This window comes from Orcinus orca, chromosome 1 (assembly GCF_937001465.1).
Source record: "Orcinus orca chromosome 1, mOrcOrc1.1, whole genome shotgun sequence".
Taxonomy (NCBI): domain Eukaryota; kingdom Metazoa; phylum Chordata; class Mammalia; order Artiodactyla; family Delphinidae; genus Orcinus; species Orcinus orca.
In genome coordinates this window covers 171,029,334-171,051,495 of record NC_064559.1, presented here as the reverse complement: position 1 = coordinate 171,051,495, position 22,162 = coordinate 171,029,334, and the positions used below count along the sequence as shown (strand labels likewise).

Sequence of the window (22,162 nt, the reverse complement as noted above, 5' to 3'; positions counted from 1 at the left end):
GTGGGAAAAAACATTTACCTTGGAGTTAGACAGGGTTATGTTATATAGTAGCTATGAGATTTGGGGCGAGTGATTTAACCTCTCTAAGCCTCAGTTTATTAATGTAAGAGACAGGGATCGTATGTTCCACCTCAGAGGGCAGTTCTGTAGTTCATTCACTCGAATAACATTTACTGTCTGTGCCCTGTGCCAGGCCCAGTGGGGACAGACCTGTCATGGTCTCCAGGGGAGACTTCTGTGCATATAATCACAGTAATGTCATAAGTGTTCTACTAGGGGTGAACACGGGGATTAGAAGGGGCCCTAACTTGTCTTGGGGATTCCATGAGGCTTCCTGGAGGAGAAGTAGTGGAGTGGAGTGATAACTGCCTGAGTTCTGAAGCCAAACTGCCTGTGTTTGAATCTGACTTCTTGGTTTACTAGCTGTATGACCTTGGGCAAATTACCTACCTAATCTTTTGTGCCTCAATTTGCTCACCAATAAAGCGGGGAGAGTAATAGTTCCTACTTCATGGGATTGTTGTGAGGAATGAATGAGTTCCGTAGACATGATATAAATGTTCACTCTCGTACCAACAGCCATTTATCAAGCACCTACACAGTGCCAGGCCCATGCTGAGGGATAAAACAACAAATCAGGTTGACATGGACTCTACCCTCATGGAGTTTATACTTTAGGTAAAATCTGAATTGAGTATCAAAGTACAAATTGCCTCTTATCTAAGGAAAGTTTGGAAGAGCAGAGAGCAGAGGAAGGAACTCAGACGCTGCTGACATTTCACAGGCAAGCAGAACAGGAAAACTACAGAGGGGACAGAGGGGGAACTTTCAGAGAGGTGGGAGGAAAACTAGAGAAGTGTGGCATCCTGGAAGGCAGAGGGGAGCGTGTAGGAATGTTTATTATACTCTATCATCTGTGGGCTAGAAGTTACAGCTACTGAAGCAGCTCAGGGAGGGAGCCTCACTGATGAGGGGAGACAGAGCCGGCATGAGGGTTGGGCTCAGATCCAGACTGGAAGGTCAGCTTCTCTCCCTACCACTGCATGTCTCTGGGACGGTGACATAATTGCTCTGAGCCTCAGTTTTGCTAACTGTAAAATGAGGACATTAACAGTAGTGACCTCACAGTGATTCTGAGGCAGCTGTGGGAGGACAGGGCATAACCCCCCAGCACAGTGCAGGGCTTACCTGGGTGCTCAACACCAATTCCCTTACTCTTTGTCTCTCCTCACCAGCTCCAGGTCCACGCAATTAACCGCTTCAGTAACTACTGGGTGCACGACTGCTACGTGCCAGGCCCTGGGCTGGCTAGGGGAATAAACAGACGACTACGACCTGGCTCTGCCCTCACAATGTTCCCGGATAAGCCGGATGTTAGAGATGGAAGTGACCACCTTATTGGTACATGACCATCATTGTTTCTTTGTTTGAATTCAGTTAATAAGCACAAATTTACTCTGTGCTTACTATGTACTAGTCATTTCACTAGGCCTTAAGGATATGAAGTGACTCAAGACTCTTTGGGGAGCTCACAGCCTGGGGGTCGGGGAGGGAGGACATGAGAGCTGAGAGTTATATAGATCAGAGCGATCCAGTGCTTCAAGAAAGTCAATACAGGGCTGAAGACTCACAGCACAGGCACCTAACCTGGAGAGTGTGCAGAGGGTGTGGCAATGGTCGGGGAAGCCATCTTGGAGGAAGTGAAGTCTGAACTGAAAGTGAAGGCTGGATGGATGGTGGTAGGAGTCTAATGGTGATGGAAGAGCACTCAGGGCAGAGGGAATAACGTGCAAGGACAGAGGTGATAGAAAGCTGATGCCTTCAGGAAACTGTAAGGTAGTTCAGTATGTGTGTTGAGGGCATGGCTGGAAATACAGATGGGGAGGGAGGTAGGGAACAGATGACAGGAGTTTTAAATCCAAGCTGAGTTTGGATTTTATTTGGAGGGCATTGGGAAGCCTTTGCGGGGATCGAAGCAGGGGTGTAGCATGGTGAGGCAGGTGTTTTAGAAAGCTGTTTCTGACAGCTAAGTGGAGAATGGTCTAGAAGAGAAGGGACTGGAGAAAGGGAGATCAATTAGGATGTGGTTTTATAACCCAGGTGAGAAATGATAAAGGTCTGGAGGGAAGAAATGTCAGTGGGACAAAGGATGAAGGAGTAGGGAGTGGGTTTGGAGATGTCAGACGCAGAAGCTATGGGAACCTTCTTAAATCACTGCATGTACTTAAAAATAAAAGGCATTTCTTAAATTCTGGCTCTTGACACACTGGGGAATGAGTCATTTTTGGAAAGCTGAGTTTTCTATAAAACTGACTTTTTATCCCTTTTAGCATCCTCCAACATTTAAAAGATGTTGTTATTGTAATTACTATTTGAAATGCCTTAGTTATGTCATTATTTCCTTGAAGGTAGCACTGCATCGTCATAAACACAGCAGGAGCTTTGGAGTCAAAGGTCTGGGTCCCAGACTCTGCTCTGCTCGTTACTAGCTGTGAACTTGGGCAAGTCACTTCACCTCTTTGGGCCTGTTGCCTCTTCAAAATGGGGTCAAGATCACCCACCCAGCAGGTTGTTGCGGGGTTACAGGAGGTAACATATGTAATGCTCCGAGCACGGTACAGGGCTTATCCTGAGTGCTCAGTAAGTTAGTCTTCCGCCCCCTTCCTCCTTCCCATGATGCCCCGGGATGATCCTTATGGACACCAGTAATGCAGTGACACTTTGTGCAGGGCTCTTTGACCTTCCCTGAAGGGCCCTAGAGCAGTGCTCCTGGACTTCTTGTAACTGCTTTTCATGTTTTCTGTGTCCTCCCCCATAAACTTCCACTTCTCACTGCTGTCATCACCCATTCTCTTTTCCTTTTGTAATCCCATGAGTTTGCAGACCAGATAGTTGTTCTAACTGCTTTACATGTTAGCTAACAGTTAAGTGTTAATTCATTGAATCTCTACAACTTTATCAACCAGGTACTGTTATTATCCATTTTATAGCTAAAAAGCTGAGGCGCAGGAAGGTGAGGTGACTTCCCAAGGGCACACGAGTAAGTGGTGGAGTGGCTTGAACCCTGGCAATAAGGCCCCAGAGGCTATTCTCTTAACCACACGTTATGTCACCTCTCAAAACCGAGAACCACAACTAATAGACAGTGTGCAAGCTAAGAGTTAATGGACTGAAGACTGGAGAGCAAGTCTCTTTTTTGGTGTTTCCTTTCAGAGCACACTTTCAAAATGCAAGAGCTATATGGCCAGTTGGGCTTGTTAAGGGTTATCTTCCAAAGCAGATTATGTGAGACAAGGGAGAAGCACTAAATGTAGAGAGAGGTTCAAGGCAAGAAAGCCTAGTTGTTGCATCTCACCCTCTTTGTGGCTTTTAGATAAAAAAAAAAAATGGCTTGATGAGAAGAAGAATGGACAAATTCAACTTCCCAAATGGTCTGATGTTGTTTGCATAATGTAAGTGGCTGTTAAGTTTTGGCGGGTCAATTGAACCCACTGAGAATCTGAGAAATACAGACTCCCCTCCTAGAAAAGTACACATCTAACTTTTTGTATACAATTGTAGGGGATTCTAAGATCCATTCTTGGACATGAAACTTAGAGGTTCTTTATAGAATAGTTGTGGCCCTGAAAGTCAGAGCCTGGGGCTTGAGTTCTGATTCTTCTACTGACATTGTGTGACTTCAGGCAAGTACCTACCCTCTGAGCCTCATGTACAAATATGGAATGATCATGCCTGCCCTGCTTCTCTCACTGCAGTGGACTGTGATGTGGGTGTGGAAGGTGTGGTAAACTGCAAAGTGCTGTGTGAATGTTATCAGGGCACTGAGGTTCAGAGAAGTTACTCACCTTAACGTCACACAGCTATTAAGTGGCAGAACCAAGTTTCAAACTGAAAGACACTGAGGTCTCTGGAGTGTGTGTGTGTGTGTGTGTGTGTGTGTGTGTGTAGATCTGCCTCCAAGAATTTTAAAAAGGATCAAATGGGCTAAGCATGTGGAAGGGTCACTTGGACTATAAAGTGCAGTGCCCATGTGAGTTACTCCTGGACTGAATTCAGGATTCCATGTTCCATCTGCCTGTGGGATCCAGGACTGGTTGGATGAGGGGCTGAGAGGAATGATGGAAGTGTGCCAATCAGAGATGCTTGCTTATGACAATTAAGACCCCTTCTCACAACCAAATGAACAACTTTCATGCTTTTGGGGAAATCTGCCAGAGCTCTGCAACCTCTTTAAAACCCATGTCATTGACCAGAACACTCAACTCAGCATGTCTACTTTGGGAGTAGCAATTTTAATGCAACCACAAACTTATTTTATGTTTTTAATGCCACCAATAAAATCCATAAAAGCCTGATTCCTATTCTCCTACACTGAAAAGGAAAGATTCCATAAAAGAACTCAGACTTCATTCAGATGCTTGCAATTCAAAGACGAACACCTGTATGTCCCATAAAACTAGTGGTGCCAGAGCATGACAACATAGCAGACCAGAAAACTCCCCCAAAAGGCACCTTCTGAGAGGCAGTGGGAAATTGGCAATACTTCCTCAAACCTTCAAACGGATGCTCCAAACATACAAGTGATAATCCAAGAAACACAGAGGAGTGAACTGGAATGGGGCAGGGATGACAGCAGCCCTGGAACTTCATTCCAGACAGCTGGGCATAAGAACACAGAGCACACATTCTGATTGACACATTTCTGTGTCTGGAGGCTGGGATATAAAGCCCAAGGAAGTGTAAGGGTAGGAGGAAGAATTACAAAGGACTTTGCTATTTTTGTGGTGATAGAAAGGCACTTAATGCTTTTCTTGGATCCTAACTTTATATAAGTCATTTTAATGTTGTATTTGTAAGAAAGGGCATAAAATTGCTCTGGCCTTCTGTTCTGGAGCTCAGTAGAACAGAATGGTATGAGTGAACAGTGATAATTAGCTGAGGCCTTTCCTAGCAAAGGGGCCCATAGGATAGGATTTCATGGGACTGAGAAAGAACCTTCCAAGGCAGGGTTGAAAAAGGGTGTGTAAACTTCATGCACATTCAAGTAGCGTTTAATAACTTTTATGAAATTGGTTTCAGAGTAAAGTCTGTATTATTGGAATGCAGAAGCGAAGATGATGGGGGAAACAATATGATGACGTCAAACCCAAATTAGATGGAACAGGTTAAACATGAAAGTGAATTCAGAGTCGTGTCTCTCCAATCCCCACCCACACATTGCTGCTGTTCCTGAGTATGGCCTGAGTTCGGGGTTGTGGCTTCTCTACGGCAGCTACAGAACACGGTCTCCCTGGAAAAAGAAAAGCTGGTGCCCTAGTGCATCTGTAGCATTGGAAATGACTGTCTCGTGGGGCCATTAGTTTAGGAAGGTGGGAGTGGAGCTGGACTGGAAGTGCTCAGGTTGAACTCCCACTTTGGGTCTCTTTTCCTTTCAGCCTCCCTGGAGAGACCCCTGGGGCCAGAGAAGGTCTGCACCCAGGCAGATGTCGCACTAGTCTGTTAGAAACACATTCTTTGAAGAGAGTGTTCAGGGGAGGTCCCTGGTTGTAGTGTCAGAGAAAAGACACAAGGTGGAATTTTCCTGGCCAATGCCCACTTCTGGGCAGATGGAAAATGACCAGGCATATCTCAGGCCATGGTTAGAGTCTTCTGAGAACCCCTTGGCTTGGGCCAGGGGGAAAAAGCCCAGCACTCAGACTCTTTTGGACAAGTACAAAATGTTAAATCAGGATCCCAAACCCTAGGATAGAGACCACAGGGGACACAAAAACAGATACGGAGAAACATTTCAAGACTGAAAAGAACTCATTGGCGGTGGTATAAACAGTGCTTCCATGAACTAAACTCTGAAGCCCAAATCCATAGATTAACAAGAATCCACATTTACTAAATCATCCCAAATTATTATATGCAAGTTCAGGCAACACGTGTCTTCTGAGCTAAGCCCCTAAGTTTGCTCTCTTAAATATATGAAGTCAGAATTTTCAGCCATAGAATGAGATCCCTTTCATTTGAGATGGGAGTCTACCATCTAATACTGAAACATTAAAAGGATGAAATAGTGGAACCAGTTCCTTATGACAGCTGGGCTGAGTCCATGGGGTGGCTGATCAGATTTTGGTGACAGTCAAGGTGCTTAAAGCACCAAGTGACAAGGTCCAAATGCGTGATGGGAGCAGAAAGCAGGAGAGAGCTGTGTTCAGTGTACACTGATGGACGAGCAACCTGGGAGCTGGTATCCATGAGGTTCTAACTGCCCAAATGCAAACCTAACAGCAGCTTCCTGCAGCTGGGCCAGATACTGAAGTCCTGGTACTGGTCCTCTTCACACTGTCTCAACATTCACATTGCAAGCTTAAATAGTTTCTTACACTGTAATGGAACAGCATATACCTCCTGTATGGAACCTGGGGACCCAAGGCAGGAGCAGTAAATGAATATCTTGCATATATGTCAAATGCAGTCCTCAAACACAACCTTACGTTTTAGTAAAGAAGTCAGGAAGTATCAACAAAAATGGTATCTTTTTTTCCTACAACAATGTTTAATCTCCATGCCAAGAAGTCCCATTTGACCTTTTCCCCCTGCCTCTTAAAATTAGGTGACAAAGTAGAAATTCAGTCATGAAAAGAAAAAGGCAGAGGTGTATGAGCCCTGGCTCAATGAGACACATCAAATACAGAGCAGCTTGGTGTCACAGGTCAGACAGAACTGTCCCAGACACTGTGGGGAAGATGGGCACTGGAGAGGTAAAAATCCTACTTCATGATCACTCACACTTCAGCAGCGCATTAGTCACTGAACGAGGGCGGGGTGAAGGGGGTAAGAGAGGCAGAGCTATAGTTCTCTACAATGAGGGTTGGGAACATATACTCGTGGATGGGAAATGTTAAGTAGCTATGTTTATTATTACTTTTTTCCAGCAATCTTGCAAGAGGCAGAAGTGTGACACTGAATTGAGTGAGACGAGCGTGTAGGTGGCTTGGCGAGGTGCCCTTCTCCTGATGCAGGCCTCTGGCTTGTCAAGGAACGGCTGGTTCCACTGCTGGGCCATGTTTACTCTTTTGCTTCAAGGAAAAGGGTTTCTTGAGGGAACAACTTTACCTCCAATAATGATTTATTTGGGTCCAGCTGGGTTACCTAAAAAGAAAGAAAACACATACTCAAAAAGACTGGAAGAAGCACTATTTTCTCTCGTGGCATTCAGATCTTATCCTGCACATTGATTTTGAGCCTACTTTGCACAGGCACGAGCATTTTCACATCTCTTATCTCATTTGATCCTCAAAATAACCTGTGAGGTAGGTGTTGTTACTCCCATTTTTTTAGAAAAATCTTAATTTATATTTTTTTACTGTTTTTTAATAAGCTTTTAAAATTTTTATTTATTTATGGCCGCGTTGGGTCTTCGTTGCTGCACGCTGGCTTTCTCTAGTTGTGGCGAGCGGGGGCTACTCTTTGTTGTGGGGCGCGGTCTTCTCATTGTGGTGGCTTCTCTTGTTGTGGAGCACAGGCTCTAGGTGTGCGGGCTTCAGTAGTTGTGGCACTCGGGCTCAGTAGTTGTGGCTCACAGGCTCTAGAGCGCAGGCTCAGTAGTTGTGGTACACGGGCTTAGTTGCTCCGCGGCATGTGGGGTCTTCCCAGACCAGGGCTCAAACCCGTGTCCCTTGCATTGGCAGGCGGATTCTTAACCACTGCGCCACCAAGTCCTGTTACTCTCATTTTATAACCGAGGAAACCAGGGCTCAGAGAGGTCAAGTCTCATAGTTTAGTGGAAGAACTAGCATTTGACCTCAGGGCAGGTGGAGGCCCACTGCTTCCTGTACAGCTCAGCTTGGCCAGCAGAACAGGAGGGTCTTAGGAAAGGGTACTGGTTACCAAGCAACTCACTGGCATTGCTGGGGACCCGTGTTTGGTTAACTCCTGACAGCGGGGAGGGCCTTTTCTGCTTGGTGGGAAAGAGCTAAGCTTTGGGGGCTGATCTTCCACTAAACATACCTGTAGTAAACTAGAGAGTGCCCATCCCGCCGTGCCCAAAGATGAGTATCTCCCCTGCTGAGGAGAGGCTCCCTAGGGAGGCATATCACAGTCTCCTTGTTGATGGTGGTGAAGATATTTAGTTCCAAAAATGAGTCAAGTTCATAATATGACTTTATATTTTAGAAATAGAAAAATGATTATTTTATAATATGAACTATAGAGAGAATAAAGCTAGACAAAATCTTCTTGGCTCATTTGGGATATGTTAATCATATAGGAACCCTACATTAGGTTTATGGCCTCCTAGGTCAGGGGCAAGGATGTGATGTGGAGGTTTTCTAAATCTGAGAGTGAGAGAAAAAAATCCAAAAATTTCCTAAAGGGAACACAAATTTTAAAAAGCTGAGAAATACTAGGACAACGGGCTTTGGAACCAGAAAGATTCTGGTTTAAATCACAGCTGTGTTGGCTATTAGCTTTGTGGCTTTGGAGTTGGTATCAACCTTGTAAGACTGATGTGAGGATTAAGTGAGAAAAAATAAATAATTAGCACAGGGTCTGGCACAGAGTAGGTGTTCAATGAGGGCGCCCGTGTATGTGAGCAACTGTAAGGATGGACAACAGACACACAGATAAATGGACAGCTCCAAGTGTGCATGATGGGAGGCCAGGCAGTCTGCTCTGTCAGACATGTACAGGAGCTCAGGGCCCCTGGGCAGAGACTATAGCACCTGAGATGGACAATCTTGTCCTCTGCTCAACTCAAGCCACACCTAATGAGATGGCTCCACTGTCTTCTCCAGGTGGATGGGGAGGGGATGCCCTAGGGGCCTGAGTGTCACAGGCAGGCTGGCGAGCTGAAGGAGGAACACTATCTTTGACTGTATCCAGATGGAAACCTGGTATGCCCAGGAGGGTCATTAAGGAGATACATCTGCCTCCAGAAACCTCTGTGCTTATAAGGAACCCATAGCAAGGCTGCTCTACTGGTATCTCTTGGGTTCTGGGCAGATGGGCAGGCAAGGTGGTGGGGAGGGCCTAGCCTGCTGTCTGTTTTCCAATGCACCCAGGGGCAAGCTGTTGGCAAATGTTTACCCACTTCCCCAATTAACATACAACACTCTGCTGGCTTCTGTCAACAAACAGAGCTACGCTGCCTCTGCTTCTGACTCATTGGCATTTTCTGCCCAGCTGCTTCTGCTATTGTTCTTAATTAACATGCCAGAGCTCTTCCGGCATCTTCTACTTTGTTATTTGTGGTTCGTAAATACGATGTTTGCTGGGAGAAACCAAAATCATACTGCCAGAGCTGTGCATACTGGCAAAAAGATATGCTAGGAAGCAAAAGAGGTTGGCAGGTTGGAGCCTTGTTGCCATGTTGTCAATATGCAAGGTTAGATGTTCAGAAAACACATCCAGTTTTCACTGTGTCTGAGAAAAGTTAAGTGATTTTCCCCAGTCACTTTAAGTGGGAGAGCTGGGACTTGAGAAGGAGAAAACTAGAATTTCTTGGACACCTATTACATGCCAGGTACTTTAAATATGTTATTTCATTTAATCCCTAAGCAACCATGCAAGGTTGATAAAATTGAGGCTCAGCATGGTTGCCACTTGTTTAAGGCCACATAGTTAGTGAGGGTCTGTCTATACGGTATAATATTGATAGTAAAAAGAGTGAAGCAACTAAGATTTAAACTCTAGCTCTGTTACTTACTACCTATATGACCTTGATGAGGTAATACAACCTGAGAGCCTCAGTTTTCCCACCTGTAAGATGGGAACAATCAGTTTCTCTTTTATAGGTTGTGCTAGTTAAATGGAATAATGTTGATGAAGGCTCTGGTACAGAGACTGAACCAGTAAGTGCTCAGCTGGTAGCAGCCATTACTGGCTGGAGTGTTGCCTTGGGTAGGGCCCTAGTCTGTCTAACTTCAGCTGGAGCTCTTTCCCCAAAGTCTCCGGGAGCCCAGGCCTGCACTAGGCTGTCTCTCCTATTTCCATCTTGCTGCTCAGCAGAAGGGCTCCCTTTTCCCCGATAGGGTAATGTCTCAGTATCTGGAGACCCCCTTCTATAGCTTAAGGGGGGCTGTGCCATCAATGGACTGCTTCACATTAAAGATGGCTTTGTTGGGGCTGCTCCCTCTGGTGCCTCGTATCACAAGCAATTTTTTTCTTTGAAGGTCATTTCAGACAGAAATTTAAAGTGAACAAGGACAATTTTTGTTTCCATTCTCATCTGCCTGGAGTGAACAGAGAGACTGTAGGGAACCTAGGGAGATGCAGGACACTATATTGTGAGTGGCCATACTGTGAAACGATCCTGCAGTGTTCTGGGCCCCATTCAGGAAGGATGGGGAGTGTGCCAGGAGGGACCTCCTGTTAGGAGGTTAAAAACATGGTTAAAAACCATGTTTTCTAAGACACATCTGAAAAATGGGATCTGTCTTCCTGAAAGAGGGCACTGCTGCTATAGGGGCAGGGAGAGGGCTGTGTCAGTCCTCTTTGAATGTTTGAAGGGCTGGCAAGTAGGACAGGTAGACCGAGTCCTGCAGTCCTCTACCTACTGCAGTTCCAGTGGGTAGAGCTGAGACTGGTGAGGTAAAATTGTAGGGGAGCAGAACTCAGCTGGTCAGAAAAAACGTTTTCACAAAGCAGCAGCTGCTGGTGTGGCTACTACTTCTCTTTCTTTTACCTTTCTTCCTTCCCCTCCTGTCTTGTATTTTCTTTTTGTTCTTCTTCGTCATCATCATCATGGTAGCAACCATCAATTACAGTTGACCCATGAACAACCTGGGGGTTAGGGGCACCACCCCTCCAAGCAATTGAAAATCACATAGAACTTATAGTCAGCCCTCCATATATGCAGTTCCTCCAAATTGGTGGTTCCTCTGTACGTGGGGTTCCACATCCAAGATTCAACCAACTACGAATGGTGTAGTACTGTAGTATTTATTACTGAAAAAAACCCACATGTAAGCGGACCTGCATAATTCAAATCCATGTTGTTCAAGGGCCAGTTGTATTTAGTGCCTCCGTGTAGCTGGAACCATGCTAAGTCCTTTATATAAAATACCTTAACTAGTCCTCAAAACAGCCGAACGAAGTATGTATTATTGCCATTTTAAAGTTGAAGATACCATGGGTTATCTTGCTCAAGGTTGCAGATAGAATAAGGTTTAAAACTCAAGTCCATCTGATTCCAAAGCTCATGGTAACCAGAATGCTTCTGGCCTACATGTTGACAGGCTACCTTGGGCAAATAAAGGGGTAGGGAGGGGAGAGGTGAGGGCACTCTCTGCTGTCCTTAGAAGCATTCAAATAGGGGCTTATTTGTGGAAGATCATGATGATAAAGCTAATATTTATTGAGAATTTAATTTGTACCAGGCATATTCCAAGCACTTAACATTTATAAAAGAATTTAATTTTCATAATAACCCTCTGATGTAGGTATAATTATTATTCCCATTTTATAGATGAGGAAACTGAACCACGGAACAAATTAAAAACTTGCTCAAGGTCTCAAAGTTGTTAAGTGTAGAGCCAGAATGTGAATCATAGCAATCTAGCTTTGGAATCCATATGTTTAACTACTGGACTATTTTGCCAGAGGTGCTGCTAAGAGTAGAGTCCACACAGAGAAAGAAGTTGGATGAGATGACCCTGAGGCTGTTTTCTAAGCAAGCTCCTGCGACATAAGATCTTCACTTTAAGAATGGCAAAAGGTCAAGGGTCAAGGAAAAAATCCTGAAATGTTTATAAAATACGAATACAGAAACGCAATCTGAGCTTATGTTCTGCCATTTACTTGGGATTTTACTGAATTATTGACTTTCTAAATCAACAGAGAAACCCACCCTTTGGGACTCCCTGGTGGGGAGGAGGGGCATTCTCGGATAAGAGGTATGGCCTAACTTTGTCTATGTTAGAAAAGGAAAGTCAACCTTCTTGACATTTTATTCGTTATATGATACTTAGGAAACCTAAGTATTTTAGTAAATTGGCTTTGTGAAACTTGTCTGTGTTAACAAAAACGGGACATGTTCTTTGCCAAAGAGAGTTATTCTTTTCTAGGTCCCTTTTCTCAGCAGTTCGAACTTTTCATGTACATCGTACTTCTATTATTTCCCTGGGCTTCAGTTTTGTTTTTTTCCCTGAAAAAGTATAACATTGCTGCTGAGAAAAATGTTAATCAATGTGACAGATTCACTCACTCACTCTGAGTGAGTCCCAGAATGTTAGGGTGGGAAAGCTCCTTGAATCCCATATAGTCCAACCCCTTCATTTCACAAGTGGGCAACCTGAGGCTCAGAGAGGTCAAGTGACTTGGCCCTGATCACACAGTTGATAAGTTCAGTATTCTACCCATTTCTGACTTCTGTTTTGGGGTTCCTTCTAGTCACACTATTCTGCTTCTCACTTAAAAAAAAATACCTGAGCATAAATATAACACTACTCCTAGGCTGGGAGCTACTTGAGGGCAGGAGCTGAGTAATACTAAAAATAACAGTAGCAGCAATATATGAATAGTACTTTATAGTTCATAAGATATTTACACAAACATTAAATCAAAATCTTGTAGGGTCGGTATTATTATCAATCCTTTTTATTTTATTTAATTTTGCTAAGGTAAGCTTTTATTTTGAAATTGAATAAAGGAAAGTCTAGAGCTAATATTTTCACATTTAGAAAAAATGCTAGGTTCAACAATTGATTTTGGAATTGAACATCTGCATGCAAAAAAATGAATCTAGATGCGCAGACCTTACAGCCTTCACAAAAATTAACTCGAAATGGATTGTAGACTTAAATGTAAAACACAAATCTATAAAATTCCCAGAAGATAACATAGGAGAAAATATAGATGACCTTGGGTAAGGTGATGGCTTTTTGGATACAACACCAAAGGCACAATTCATGAAAGAAATAATTGATAAGCTAAACTTCATTAAAATTAAAAACTTTGCCAAAGAAACTGTCAGGAGAATGAGAAGACAAGACACAGACCGGGGGAAAATATTTGCAAAAGACACACCTGATAAAGAGCTATTATCCAAAATATACAAAGGGACTTCCCTGGTGGCTCAGTGGTTAAGAATTCACCTGCCAATGCAGGAGACACGGGTTTGATCCCTGGTCTGGGAAGATCCCACATGCTGAGGAGCAACTAAGCCCGTGCGACACAACTACTGAGCCTGCGCTCTAGAGCCCGTGAGCCACAGCTATTGAGCCTATGCTCTACAGCCCGTGAGCCGCAACTACTGAAGCCCTTGTGCCACAACTACTGAAGCCTGCATACCTAGAGCCCATGCTCCACAACAAGAGAAGCCACAGCAATGAGAAGCCTGAGCACCGCAAAGAAGAGTAGCCCCCGCTCCCACAACTAGAGAAAGACCGCACGCAGCAACAAAGACCCAACACAACCAAAAATAAATAATTTTTTAAAAAAAACCAAAACATTTATTAGGAGCTTACTAGGTGCTAACTGTTCCAAGTATTTTATAAGTACTACACAACCCTATGAGGGAGGTACTATTACCTCCACTTTAAAAATGAGGAATAGAAGCTCAGAGAGATTATATAACCTGCCTAAGATTGCACAGGCAGGAAGTGACAGAGCAAGGATTTAAAACTAGGTCTGGCTCCAAAGTCTGTTTTCTTAACCACCACACTAGATACTTTTAGTACTGTAGTCATACACTAGACTATTTATTCTAAGTCTCTTGCTTGGAAAGACTATCCCTTCATGTAACTGAAGCATATACCTCCCCACAACAAAGTATATTACTACCTCAGGCATTTGGGGAAATTTCACTCATCTAGCTCTTCAATTATCACAGACCTAGTGATTGTTAGAGCTGGAGGGGTCTTTAGAGGTCATCTCTGTAACAGATGGGGAAAGAAAAGCCCAGTGAGTGGAAAGAACTTACCCAATGTTTCTCAGCACTCATGGCAGATCTGGGACCAAATCTGGAGTCTTCATTCCCAGCCTGTGCCTTTAGATGGGCTGTTAAATGAGGATACCAATTCTAAAGTGTTGCTAATGTCACAATGGCCTCAAACTTGGCACATTGTCAGGGAGATCCTAGGCACCAAACAAAAAATGTGACGCTTTCCTTGCACTGGTATCCCTGATGGTGGTTTTGGTCACTATACGAGTTTTTTTTTAAAGTGAAAGCAGGTTTATTGAGAGAGACACATATTCCAATGGTAGAATACAGTCCATCTCATAAGGCGAGAGCAGCCTGGTCACTATACTGTTAAACTATGTTAGTGGGGAAGGCCCAGAGGGAACAGAGGGACTTCTACCAAGAAGGGTAGGGTCGGGCAGAAAGCCTCTTTAGTCTAGAAACACAAGAAGATCGAAGTCCTGTCCCTCTTGGGCTCTGGAAGACACAATTTCAAGTAACTAAGAGGAAGTCCTGCTTTACAGAGTGGTTTGCAAGCTCACTGTTTCTGAAAGCTTAATAAACAGGGTATAGGCAAATCATGAGTGAGGATTCTGGAGTGTGGCAACAGAAATCTAGTGCAGATCAGCCCTAGTGGTGTGCCACTTACAGGTGTACCACGATACTGGTCTCATCCCTCAAAGCAGCCAGAATCCTCAGGGCTGAGCTGCCTCTGACCCTGAGCAACCTGGTATGATTACTCCAATGACGCACACAAACATTTTCAGTGTGTGTGATGATCTGACACAGGCTGGGAAGCAATGATCGAGGGGACATGCCTCACTTTCAGAGGCTGGTATCATGGAAGGTAGCTGGGCTCTTGTATAAAAGGCTCTGAGGACACCTCTGTTAAAAGATTGGTCCACAACACTAACCATTGTGTTTGGAACAGGACACTAAGAGACAAATGAAAGGAGAGAAACCTGTTAACCGGTCAGCTTAGAACTGCTACTTCAGCTTAAAAAGCCTCTGAGAAACCCTGATTATTGTTTGCCCCAGATCACCAGTAGACATGGATTAAATGCTAATTAGGGAGGCAGTAAGAAACAGTTCTGGTGGATTTTGAATCTTGGCTCTGCATGAATACTCCTGAGCAAGTGATTCACCCTCCAGAAGACCCAAATTTCTCATCTGTAATGACAACATCATTCAACACCCAATAAGCTCTAACATCATTTCTCTCTGGGTCTCTCCTGCTACTCGAGAGAGAGTTGAACAAAGTATCTCAGCCTGCCTCTCTCCTACTTAAAACTCTTACATGATTCCTTACTACAACAGGATAATTCCTTTTTGCTTTGACCTCATTTCCCCCAATTTGTAAATGGGTGGTGTTTCTGGCTAGGCTCATAACACATCTGTAGTGGAAGACATGGCCAGAAAGACAGTTTGGAGAGAGATTGTGAAGGGCTAAAATGCCTTATTATGTTTAGTTTAAACTTCTGGAAACAACCTTTCTCCCTGGCTTCAGAGAGATCTGGAATGGCATACTAGATGTACTCTTCAGGCAGAGTAGCTGGGGAGAAAGTAAGCATTTTGAATGCATTTTAATACTCAAGCAGGGCCATGTGAGCTGGTGCGTGCGTAACTCTGAACGTAAACACCGCTCAAGAGCTGGAGCTTTGAACAGGAGTTAAAAGAGCTGAGTCCCTAACGACATACAAAAGACTTGCTGGTGTGATTTATTCTGATGTATTTACTTATCCAATTACCAAAACAGCAGGAGATCATTAAATTTTCTAGTTACCAGATGCAGCACGTTCAATATCTTAAATGTTACCAAGGCTCTCTCTGAGCTATTTTGATATTACATTTCACCCACCCAAAGCTTATGAAACTGGAAGGCAGGAATCATGAACAGAGCAGGTGTTTTCTTTGAAGGTTGGTCCAGTGGACGTCTGTACTATGACAAACTTATACCAGCTCCCAAACTCGTGGATTTAAGGAAAAGTACCGTGATAAGAAACAAAAGTATTTAGGAGAGAAGATGTTAAGAAAGTGGTACTTGAGGGTGGCTGGAGATATGCATTTTACCTGGCCAGAAATTTCTTCATGCTTGTTTCCTATCAGTTCAGTCTTGATGTCCACAGAAGGTCAAGCCTCAGAGTAGAGGAGGAGAGAAGGGAATAAGCACCCTCTGAGCGACCACACATCTGGCTCCTAACCCTAGCATACTATTTCTGACCAACTGTGTGATCATGAAAAAGTCACCTTTCCTCCTCTGAATTTCCTTGTCTGTTAAACAAGGATGTTGACATCTGATGCACCACCTTATTGGCCTGCAATGAGCATCATCACAGCCTGTCATCATGCAAACATCTCCTGGATAAGACTGAATAGCTTAAAGGCAGGACTGTTTCCTGTATCCCCAACATCCAGCAAAGAATCTGGTGCATTATATGCTCTCATAAGTGCTTGTTGAAAAAATGATCAAACCAGAGAATGTACATCATGGAACATCAAAAAATACAGAGCAAGCCTTTATTAACATTTTAGGAGTAAGTCACAAAATAGACATTTATTCTATTTTCTTTTGAAAAAAAAATCAAATAAGTAAAATCTGGGCCTAAACTTGAAAGGGTGGTGGTGGCTTGGCCCCAACGTTCTTTACTATTGTGATCTCTAAATACTATCCCCTCAAAGACCTTATGCTCCAGTTGACCAGAGCAGTTTGCTATTCCCCATTTATGTCTTGTGCTTCTCTTCTCTGAACCTTTGCTTATGTTGTTTCCACCACTGGACTGTCCTTTCTGCCCAGTTCTACCTGTTGAAAACTTACACATCCTTCAAAGCTCAGCTCAACTGCTACTTCTCCCGTCAAACCAGGCCTAAGTGACAGAGCATCTTCTCTGATTCACTGGGCCATGGCTCCTGTGACAAAGGGGCCATACATGTTCACTGTGGTCTCTCCATCATATTCCTATTCCACTGCCCTGCATGTGGCCAATTCATATTTGCTTAACTAATACCTTTGCTTCCCCTTATGCTTCTCAGACAAGGTGGCTTAAAGGTCTGCTGGCAGACTCAAGGTCAGTGTTTAAACTGGAAAACAGGCACAGGCAATGCCAACTTTGTCCTTTGTTAAAATAATACTCCTATACTTTGACCAGGCAAGGCAACCCATTTCTGGGGACCTACCCCAAAGGATCAGCTACAGTCTCATACTGAGTTATCTGTCTGTTCTGTCTCTCATGTTATTTTGCAATTGTCTGAGTCTGTCTCTCCAGTTACACTGAATTCCGAGGGCATAAATGAGGTCTTATTGGCTATCTATCCCCAGGGCCTACTATACTGCTGGAAACAGTATGAATTCAACAAATGTTTGCTGAAAGACTGACCTACTGAATGACTGAGTGGAGGCTCCCCACTCCTCCCTAAAGCCTCCACCAACCCAAAGTCAAAAGAAGCCATATCCCCAGACCTCTTCCCGTAGCCTCACTCCTATGGCAGGCAGAGCCTGCCAGTGATACCATCAACACGTCACCCAGGCAAGTCTTCTAGCTCTGGACTCTCTCTGGCCCTTACCTTGGTCAGCCCTGCTGCACAGACATAGGGACTGAAAATAAGTTTGCATCAGTTGCCCTTTCAGAAGGGACAGATTTTTCCCTATTTAAACTGCTGTCGGAACTGGATAATTAGAAGGGTTTAAAAAATCTTTAATACTCTAAACAGAGAAAACTGGTTCTGAATTATTAAGCAACATTTTCAATGCATTTGAATAACCTTAAGTGACTTAACTGCCACCTGATCCTAAGCTCTGGCTCAGATAAATAAATGTGAAATATTATCAAAGCCCCAGCTTATAGGAGCTGCCAGCTACAGTAAATAAAAGCTTAAGTCCCCATAAACTGCCTGGGACAGAGACATTCTCATATAAAAGGAGTGAGAGAAGATGATCTTAAATAAAGCCAGTAGGACGGGGAAGCCAATGGTTTTGTTTTAGTTTTCAGAAGAGAGTTGTCAATGGAGCAGGTATTATCTATATCCAGGTCATTTAATTATAGAATCACATAGTATCAGAGCTGACAGAAGATTAAGAAAGCACTTATCTTAATCTCTTCATATTTCAGATGAGGAAAACAGGACCCAGAGAAGTATGTACCTTCCTTGAGATCACACAACAAATGGCTGGAAGAGTAAAAATTCTGTCCTAGGCTGCCTGGCTCCCAGCTTAGTCCCCTCTCCACTACATTCTTCTGAGAATGTCCTGCTGGAGATGTCAAAATAAGAGGCTGACAACTGGCTGTTAAGAAACACCTGAAATATCTTTTTCCATCCCCTCACTTTCAACCTATGTGCGTCCTTTGTCCTAAAGTGGGTCTCTTGTAGGCAGCATATTGTAGGCTCTTGTTGGAGGTTCCTTAAAAAGCTAAAAATAAAGTTACCATATGACCCAGCAATCCCACTCCTGAGCATATATCTGGAAAAGACAAAAACTCTAATTCGAAAAGATACATGCACCCCAATGTTCATATAGCAGCACTATTTACAATAGCAAGACATGGAAGCAACTTAAGTGTCCACTGACAGATGAATGGATAAAGAAGCTGTGGTATACATATACAACAGACTATTACTCAGCCATAAAAAAGAATGAAATATTGCCATTTGCAGCAACATAGATGGACCTAGAGATTATCACACTAGGTGAAGTAAGATAGAGAGACAGTCACATATCATATGATATCACTTATTTGTGGAATCTAAAAAAATGATACAAATGAACTTATTTACAAAACAGAAATAGACTCACAGATGTAGAAAACAATCTTATTGTTACCAAATGGGAAAGGGGGGCAGGAAGGATAAATCAGGAGTTTGGGACTAACAGATATACACTACTATATATAAAGTAGATAAACAAGAAGGACCTACTGTATAGCACAGGGAATTACATTCAATATCTTGTAATAATCTATAGTGGAAAAGAATCTGAAAAAGAATATATATACATATAGATATATGGTTGCCTTCCTCAACAATCAGGATACCATAAATTATATATGAGTTTCTGTCTGGTGAGATGAGAAATACAAAAACAGTAGATGCACGAATGGGTAGGAATATTTTATTTCTTCTCATTTATTTACTAGACAAATATTTCCTGAGTGTTTACTACAATGTCAGAAACTGTGCTGGGCACTGGGATATAATAGTGAACATGTCACTATCTCTGCCCTCAAGGAGTGTAGAGTCTAGAGCAGGACGCACAAGAAATTGGCCCACTGCAATTCAGAACAGTAAAGGGCTACAATATGGAAGAGGACAGCAGGGGAGCACAAGGAAGGTAAACACCTAACTTGCCCTAGTGTGTCAGTCAACTACATATTGCTCTTTCCTCCTTGTCTCATTCTAATATGCACAGCTGTTTCCTACAATCTAATTAACCATTTTACTGACATACTTACATATACAATAAACCAGTATTAGTCGCTTAGTTATGTGCCAGGCACTGTACTAGGGAACATTCAGATGAATTAGACATAATCCCAAATAACTTCAGACTTCATGTGTACAATTCTTTTTTTTGTTTAAAAAATGTATATCTTACCCTCATTCTGTGACTATGTAAACTTGGGTCAACCATTTCTGCTTTTGGTGTCTTTGCTTTTTCTATGCCTTGATCAAGTTACTTTCTTTCTCTGCATCTTGGTTTTCTCATCTATAAAATAAGGGTCTTTTCTAGTTCTCACAGTCTAAAATGCGTGCATGGGGAAGGCCTGTTCACGCAAGGCTGTTTTAACCAGAGGACAGAAAGTGAAATAAGTTTGGAAATATCAAAAGAATCTTCAGGTTTGGGATTCAGCCAAAGACACTAAACCTGAGTCCTTGAGGTCCTGGTTCTGGGTGAAGAGCAGGGAGTGGTCTGGGTGAAGTAGGCAGGGGCTGGAGCTGGAACTGGCATTGCAGTGAGGCCCGGGGGATCTGGCATCATGATGCACATGCTACTGCACTGGAACTCCAGCACTGGCTTTGAAAATTACAAGGAGTGTCTAGAAAAGGTTAATCTGTGCATATACACATTTGCAGTTGTTTGTATTTAGAATGGGGTTATTATACAGACTTTAAGCGAGCAACACGTGTCTGCAGAAGCACCTGGAATACTGAGCACAGAACTAATGATTTTTTATTTATGGCCAGATGGAGCCAGATTGGATTGTATGTAGAGCCTTAAAAAGTTTATTTGATTTCGGATAGAGCAATTTCAAATGATACAGTGCTTTATAAGCCCCTTATAAAATTAAATTCTGGGGCAAAGTAAATGACTTTGGAAGGTTTAAATACATCAACATACCTATACACAATCCTAATAGTCACTCCATTTTATTTTCAGCATGGTGTAGGGAAAGAACCTGGGTTTTAGGAATCAAATACTGGTATTGATATTTGTTGTGCAACCTTGAAAATTTAAGCTCTCTAAGTTTCTGTGTCCTCATCTGTAAAATGGGGGTGATATCCATCTTTCAGAAAACTAATATACTTGATTGTGCATATAATAGGCATAAAATAAATGGCTTTAGTCATTGTTATAACCCCCCACTGTTCCAAGTACTTTGTAAATGAGTTAAAAAGGGGCAAAGGTAGATTTTATTAAGGCTATTAAGGCTCTGAATTCCACTCAGCTTCCATGAAATGCCTGCAATCACCTCAAACATATTTTAAAAACTCCTTTGTGTATTCCTTTGATCTGGTCAGGGGCATACAATGATGAGTTTTCTTATATAATATCACTGGTTCTCTCAATACCTTTGTGGGTTAGCAAGATCCTTTCCTCTCCTTACCATCACCTTCATCACGACGGCTTAGATATACCGAGCTTTTACTGTATACTAGTGCTTTACAAGTATCACTTCATTTTTACAGCAGCCCTGTGAAGTAGGTACTATCATTATCCTTTTCTTATAGATGAGGAAATTGAGCTACATAGAGGCTAAGTAATTTGCCCAAGATTAAAAAGCTAGGAAATGCAGAGTTGAGATTCAGCCTGGGACTCCACAACTCTGTCTTTTAACTACTGCCCTGTACTGTCTCTCTGTCCCTCATCTCCTTCAAATCTACTCCAGTTACTTCCAGGGGCCTTTTTTTTTGGTATTAAACTAGTCTCACAGTTTAAATCTCTTTATACTCTTTAGAAAGCACCACCTAGACTTTCTCCTGGCACCTCAGACTTAAGAAATCCAAAAATGAACCTGCGTCTTCATCTGTCTTCTTTGATTTCTGCACATGGTAACTAGCATGTTCCTAGTAATTCAGGCTGGGAACCTCTAAGCACCTTTGAAAACTCCTTCTTCCTACCCTACCCAGCACCCTGACATAGCTAGACAATCACCAGATCTCACTGATTCTTTCTTCTGCATGATTCTGTGCCTCCTCTTCATTCCCAATGCTGTCATCTCAGTTCTGACTCCCATAAGCCTGTTGTCTTGTCTACTTCAAGTCCTATCTGGTTTCCCTTTCCCAGGCTCTCACTACTCTAATCCTTTCTCATAAAAATAATCAACAGGTTTGAGAAAAAAACAGAAACGTGGCATCAAAAGACCTAGCTGGAGCTATTGCTCTGCAACTTATTAGCTACCCAATTTGTTAGACATTTGACAGCTCTAAGTCTAAATTCCTCATCTGTAATACAAGGCTCAACATCTACTTTAACTTAACTAGTTCAAATTTCCACTAGAATTGGTTTCATGAGGGCAAAAACTTTGTTTAGCCTATTCACTACTGTATCCCCAATGTCTTATGCATAAGTGGTACTCAAATATTTGTTGGATTAATGCAAAGAAAACTCTCCAGTATTTTTCATCTCCAATCTCATTTTCCTCCATGCCCAACTTCATATCCTAAATTCAGTCATAGCAAACTGTGTGCAATCCCCAGTCAGTGGCCCCTACGCATAGTGCTGAAGTGCTACCTAGTGTTCCTAAGTGTAAGAAGGCTGTGATGTGCCTTATGGAGACTGTGTGTGTGTTAGATAAGCTTCATTTAGGCATGAGTTGTAGTACTGTTGGCCATGAGTTCAATATTAATTAATCAACATTATATATTAAATAAAGCATCTTTAAATAGAAACACACATAAAATACGGTTATGCATTGATTGATGAAAATGGAGGCTCATAGTAATTTAACGCTATGTTTCCCCTGAGGCAATGATTGAGTATTTACTAATTTAGTGTTTGTGACACTTTATACAACATAACTGCAGCAAATCACAAAAACTGACTGTAACACTCAGTTCTAA

At 42.8% G+C, this 22,162-nt stretch overlaps 1 protein-coding gene across 2 annotated transcripts in view; it reads right to left on the bottom strand.

Annotated features, from left to right (window-relative positions):
* Positions 1 to 6,880: 6,880 nt before the first annotated feature.
* Positions 6,881 to 22,162, bottom strand: part of FAF1 (Fas associated factor 1) — a 490,154-nt gene continuing 474,872 nt past the window's right edge. For both annotated transcript variants that reach the window (XM_033435552.2, XM_012534460.3), the window contains one exon: positions 6,881 to 7,140. In XM_033435552.2, coding sequence (XP_033291443.1) covers positions 7,057 to 7,140 — 84 coding nt within the window. In that variant the 3' untranslated portion in view covers positions 6,881 to 7,056. The remainder of the gene's footprint in view (positions 7,141 to 22,162) is intronic.